The sequence below is a fragment of the Helianthus annuus genome, chromosome 14 (genome assembly GCF_002127325.2).
Source record: "Helianthus annuus cultivar XRQ/B chromosome 14, HanXRQr2.0-SUNRISE, whole genome shotgun sequence".
Taxonomy (NCBI): Eukaryota; Viridiplantae; Streptophyta; class Magnoliopsida; order Asterales; family Asteraceae; genus Helianthus; species Helianthus annuus.
In genome coordinates this window covers 1,593,229-1,600,005 of record NC_035446.2, presented here as the reverse complement: position 1 = coordinate 1,600,005, position 6,777 = coordinate 1,593,229, and the positions used below count along the sequence as shown (strand labels likewise).

Genomic DNA, 6,777 nt, shown 5'->3' with positions numbered 1-6,777 from the left:
TAGGAAAGATATCATTCCCAGTGTTACTCTCGGATGGGCGAAATTCAAGAACAGAAGAAGTCACTTTCATGGTGCTGCCTGCACACTCACGGCACGACATTCTCCTAGGGAGAGAATCACAGGGAGACTTCAGCATGATTTGCTCTGCACCACACTCGGCCATCGGATTCCCAACGGAAACGGGCATCGCACTGATATACGCAAGCAAGGAAGTCTTAGCAACAGATGAAATGAGGCCTACAAAAGCAAGTAAACATGCGCCACGCGCAGAAGCAAAAAAGTGGGTGTTGAACAGCGCTCACCCAGAACAAACAGTTACCCTGGGACCAGCGATGTCCAATCTTACGCGCGCAGCGCTCAAGAAGTTGTTGCATGAGAATATGGACGTGTTCGCCTGGACACCAGCTGACATGGTTGGTGTTCCACGGCACATTGCAGAGCACCGTCTGAACGTCTCAGAAGACGCAAAGCCAGTGGTGCACGCCAAACGCCACCTGGGTGACATAAAGCACGACGCCATGAAAGAGCAAGTACTAGAACTACTAAATGTAGGCATCATCAGAGAAGTCAGATACCAAACTTGGGTAGCAAGCCCAGTGATGGTAAAGAAACCAAACGGCAGCTGGAGAATGTGCGTCGACTACAAAGACTTAAACAAGGCATGCCCGCGCGACTGCTACGCCTTACCAGACATAGACGAGAAGATCGATTCTTTGGCAACATTCAGGTGGAAATGCTTTCTTGATTACTACAAGGGGTATCACCAAGTTCAAATGGCCGTCCAAGACGAAGATAAGACGGCATTCCGCACGCCGACAGGGTTGTATTGTTACACCAAGATGCCTTTTGGCCTAAAGAATGCGGGTGCGACGTACCAAAGATTGATGAACGAAACATTCAGTGATGCTATCGGCAAGTACATAGAAGTGTACATGGATGATCTGGTGATTATGAGCAGGGAAGAGAGCATGATGCTGGCAAATATCCAGAAAACTTTCAACACGCTACGCAGCGTGAGTATCAAGCTAAACCCAGCGAAATGCTCATTTGGTATGGAGGAAGGAAAGTTCTTAGGCTTCATCGTCACAAAAGATGGCTTTAAGGTGAATCCGGAAAAGGTCCAAGCTATAGAGAGGATGCCCTCACCATCAAACATCAAAGACATGCAAAAGTTAGCAGGACGACTAGCCGCGCTCAATCGTTTCCTAGCTAATCATGCTGCAAAATCCTTTCCGTTCATCAAAACCTTGCGCAATTGTATGAAGAAAAGTCAATTCCAATGGACTCCGGAAGCAGAGAACGCGTTCCGCGAGATGAAAGATTGCCTCATCAAACTGCCAACCCTAACTACACCAAACAAGGGAGAACCTTTGGTACTTTACCTTTCAGCTTCCGATAGGGCAGTCGGAGCTGTGCTGCTTGTCGATCGTCAAGGTGTCCAAACACCAGTTTACTACGTGTCGAGAACCTTGACCGATCCAGAAACCCGATATGCAATCATGGAGAAGCTAGTCCTTGCACTAATTCATGCTTCAAGGCGGCTGCGCAGATACTTTGCCAATCACGTCATCCACGTGCTAACGAACTACAACATCGGCAACATCCTTGCAAGGCCAGAAGTATCAGGAAGGCTAGCCAAATGGGCAATAGAACTGGGAGGTCACAACGTGGTTTTCAGACCACGACCATCGATCAAAGGCCAAGTCTTGGCAGATTTTATGACAGAAGTTCCAGATGACAAAGAAAGAGAGTGCAAAGCCATGGAAAAGGCTGAGAAAAAGCAAACAGAAGAGCCATGGTTGTTATATACCGATGGAGCATCTAACGAAGATGGAGCAGGCGCAGGGCTAAGGCTGGTAAGCCCCGATAAACATGAGTTCACGTACGCCATACGCCTGGATTTTAAAAGCACAAACAACGAAGCAGAGTACGAAGCTTTCCTGGCTGGCTTACGATTGGCAATCAAAATGGGGGTCCGACACATCGAAGCGCATGTGGACTCCATGCTGGTAGCAGGGCAAATAAACGGCCAATACGAAGCCAAGGGGGATGTCATGGCACTCTACCTCAGCCAAGCAAAAACTTTGCTACAAACCTTCTACTCTTACAAAGTGCACCATATAAACAGAAGCGAGAACAAGCCGGCAGACGCGTTAAGCAAGCTCGCGTCAACAAGCTTCCAGCACCTAGCAAAAGACGCGCGCATAGAGGTTTTGAGCAACCCATCCGTCCCACTCAGAGAAGTAAGTGTCATCAAGACAGGAACAACGTCCTGGATGACACCGATAATCATGTACTTGCAGTCAGGGATACTTCCCGAAAACAAAGCCGAGGCGCGAAAAATCCAATACAAATCAGAACATTATCAGATGGCAGACGGGATACTGTACCGAAAGTCGTATCTCGGCCCGCTGCTGAGATGTGTTGACGCCGACGACGCAAATTACCTAATCCGGGAAGTGCATGAAGGAATTTGTGGTATTCATACCGGGCCTCGAATGGTGGTGGCAAAAGTGATGAATGTCGGATACTACTGGCCTGGAATGCATCTCGATGCTGTGAAAGAGTTAAGGAAGTGCAGTGGCTGCCAGAGACATGCACCCAAGACCATGCGCCCCAAAAATGAACTCGTACCAGTCACAACCGCATGGCCTTTTCAACAATGGGGCATAAACATGGTAGGCGCTTTCCCGGAAGCACCTGGGGCGGTCAAGTTCATAATAGTCGCAGTCGACTATTTCACCAAATGGGTAGAGGCGAAAGCACTCGCATCAACCACCTTGGCAGTCGTCAAGAGATTCATATGGGAGAAAATCATATGCCGCTTTGGCCTACCTCTCCGAATCATCACTGATAACGGAACTAACTTCGCAGCAGACGACCTCGAACGATGGTTCAAAGAATTACACATCGAACATACCCTCTCTTCGGTTGCGCACCCACAAGGGAATGGTCAAGTAGAGGCAGTCAACAAAAGCATCGTCGATAGCATAAAGGCAAGGCTTGGCGAGAAACGAAGAGGCTGGGTCGATGAACTACCCAGCATACTGTGGGCCCATAGAACAATGCCAAAAACAAGCAACGGTAAAACGCCGTTCAGTTTGGTCTATGGGTCTGAAGCTGTTATCCCAGCAGAAATCGGGCTGCCATCTCCAAGGATGCTCTCCATGAATTTAATCAACAATGAAGAAGAAAGGAGGATCGACCTAGACCTCCTAGAAAAGCAGAGAGAGATGGCAGCAATCAACGAGGCCAAATACAAAACGAAGCTGGAAAAATATTACAACTCCAGAGTCCGAGTCTGCACTTTTAACCCGGGCGACTATGTCCTCAGGGACAACGAAGCTTCCAACGCAGAAAAGCCCGGGAAACTGGCTCCCAAATGGGAAGGCCCATACGTAATCGATGCAGTACTCGGCAAGGGAGCTTACAAATTGCGCACCATCAACAACAAAGAGGTTCCACGAACCTGGAATGCCCAACAACTCCGAAAGTGCTACATGTAAAACAGCTATGTAATCGTAAAGGGCGTATGGCCAACACATTTACTATAATACAAGAAGTGTTTGGCTACCTTTATTTCTTGCAAAAAAAATTTTTGTCACAACTGCATTCATTACTTTGGGCGTACACGAAAACATCAATGGCTCGACCATAGGAAACGTTGTAGACCTCCAAGGCTCGTCACAACCAAGTGCACAGCCAGGTCGGAAACACAACCAAAGCCTACAAAACGCCAAAATAAAACTTCGTGCCCACATAAACACGAAAAAATCGATAGCAAGGTAACTAAACATTGTAATGCTCCCAAGGCTGAACACAGCTGAGCTCACACAATAACCTGCAACTCGATCACTTCGTAAATCACATATAAGCGCGCGCATACAAATGACAGAACAAAACGTTGTAGTAACACAACATCACCTGTCAGCGTCATAATTCATTCGTGACACCTAATCAAAGTAATTAAACATGCGCATATTATGACGATAACAAAATTTGCATAAAAAAACAAAATATGCATCTAACAAAGAAGATCAAGTGCGCATACCCACAAAAGGTAAACAAAAATAAAATTGTCTAAAACAGTCAACATTACAGACCCATCCAAGGTCATACACGGCACACAGGCCGGAATTCACCCATCCAGTCTGACTGGTGCCAGCACCTCCTGCCGCATCGGCATCATCTCCAAGGGCCTTCTTTAGAAGAGCAACTCCATCTGGCTTCCGGGGTAATTTCTGCGCCGCCCGGACGACAACAAAGTCAAGAGTTGAAAACGCCTTGCGCTTAGCAGCATAAGCACCGTCACAATCTTCCTTATACAACTCAAAATGATAATCTTTTTCCTTGTTGATAGCTGCAGCCTTGCCTTCAGCGTACCCAAACTTACGACCGCTATTATAACCCGCTTGGCCCAATTCAAACATGTACGTGGCAAGTTCAGGCGAATTTAGAATACGGTCAGCAAGTTGCATAAAACAAGGCAATCAAATAAAAAATCACAAAAACAAAAGAACACGAAAGAGCAAAAGAAATTACCAGGGGTACACCACGAGAAAGCAACCATCTGGTGTCAGCAGATGTTTCCTCAGCAAGGTGTTCTGCTGCCTGGCTTTCAGCAGTCTTTTCAGCAAGAAAGCGTTGTGCAGCCTCACACTCACCCACTTTCTGCTGGACGAGAACCTCCAACTTATCGATCCGATCAACATACTCTTTCTCTTTTTTCTCGGATGCAACACGCGCCTGCTGAGCCTCTTCAGCAAGTTCTGTTTTTTTCACTAGATAACCGCACGATCGCATCACGCTGAGATTGCATCTCAACATTCGTGTGCGCGCACGCGGCTTCCCAATCCTTCTGTTTCTGATCATTCAACAGTTTTTGCTCTTCAAGCTTCTTTTCCGCATCAGCAACCCTCCACTGCAGGCCCTTCTTCTCCGCATTAAATTTTTCCTTCTCTTCAGCAAACAACTTCTTCGACTCCTCAAACTCAAGAGTCTCTTCCCCCATTGACCGCCACTCACGAAGAATTTCTTGAGAAGTAGCAAAGAAATTAACTCCGGCACGAACATGGTCGTCCAACAAAGCAAATCGATTGCGGTTTTTCTGGAACATCCTCTCAGCAGGGGGAAGAGACATAGCAAAAAATTCATGGCAGTTGTTCACATCGTCCATCCTGGAACCCTGAGTAAGGTTCCAGCGAGGGGCGTGTGGTAGGTCGTCACAAGCAGGATTGCCCCAAGAATCAGCTGGGTGATGCTCAAATTGCGGGCTGCGCACAACACCAGAAGTAGCCCCACCTCCACCGGGAGGACGCTTAGTGTAAATGGTTTGGCGAGGAGTAGTTTCACTAGATTCACCCTCCACCTCAACACCCTTACCCTTAACAGCCCCAGCATCACCACCAACAGCCCCAGCATCACCACCAACAGCTCAAGCATCACCACCACCTTCACCCACAACTTCAGTAACTCCTTCTCTCCCCTCTTTATCCGCTTCAACATCATCGTGAGGAGGGGTCAGACCAACCGTCCTCGACGGTGGGGAAGTGGGCGGTGTGATCTGAGAAATATCCGCCATACGAGGTTTCTTGCCAAACTTGGCCGCTGACATGAAACAGGAATTAAAAACAACTCGAAGAAAACGAAAAGACAACATGCAATTAAAGGCCAATTACCAGTAGGAGGGGCAGATGCAGCATATAGCTCCTCCAAAAGATTCCCACGTCCTCCACTAAAAACCCCAAGATCAATCTCAGACTCAGAGGGTGCTGGGGGGGCCTCCTTATGGAGTTTCGCCTTTTTAGCAGCAAAATGAGCAGCAGACTGTTCATCAAGCCTGCGCTTGTGATCCTCGAGGGCCTTTTTCCTCATATGCTCAGTCAGAGTAGCACTGTCGTCAGGATCCGACTCTCGACTCCTCTCACCAGCCCCTAGGCCAGACAACGTGTCAGAAACTACCACATAATCTAGACAAGGAAGAGTATAGGGTTGCTTACGAGAAGAAACAGCAGCTTTACCCTCAGTCTTTCCCTCTCTCCTCCCAGACTTATCAGTTCTCGCCTTCTTCCTTGACTCCAACTGAGCAGACGAGTCAACAGCCACCTCTACATCATCATAATCACCGACAACCTCATGCACGGGTTCAGCAGCATCGCCCTGCGCGGTACCTGCACGCGCGCAACGAGAGGTTAGATCTTCAAAGTTTTGGTCAGAACTTCCACTTGAAAGGACAATAACCCCCTCTCGACCCGGGTCGATAGAGTCATTCCAAACATCTTCACCTAGAACCTCGCTAGCATATCTATTCAATCTCTCATCAGTTGGATGCAAAAAACGACCCCGGATCTGGTCTAACCACGTCGGGTTCCCTTCCGCTTGGATAGCTTCAACCATAGCACCCGCCGCCTTAGGGTCCAGGACATTCAACAAGCTGTAACCAACTGCAAAAAGGCAAGAAGATAAGAAAACACAATAAACACAATTAGGGCTGTAAACGAACCGAACGAACACGAACAAGGCTGTGTTCGTGTTCGTTCGTTAAGGAAATTTGGATGTTCGTGAACTGTTCGCGAACGCATGACGAACAGAAGTTTGTGTTCGTGTTCGTTCGTTAAGGAATTTTGGTTGTTCACGAACAGTTCGTGAACACTAACGACGAACGCAAACGAACACAAACGAACGCAAACGAACGCAAACGAACACAAACGAACACAAATGAACATTAATTTTGAAAATTAAAAAAAGGCACCGTTAATCTTAAATACACAACTAAAA

At 47.5% G+C, this 6,777-nt stretch overlaps 1 protein-coding gene across 1 annotated transcript; it reads left to right on the top strand.

The window, feature by feature from the left end:
* Positions 1-410: 410 nt before the first annotated feature.
* On the top strand, positions 411-3,506 carry LOC110906349. The gene is made up of 2 exons (XM_022151496.2): positions 411-2,667; positions 2,755-3,506. The coding sequence occupies exons 1-2, from the start codon at positions 411-413 to the stop codon at positions 3,504-3,506; spliced, it is 3,009 nt and encodes a 1,002-aa protein (XP_022007188.2).
* Positions 3,507-6,777: the final 3,271 nt, after the last annotated feature.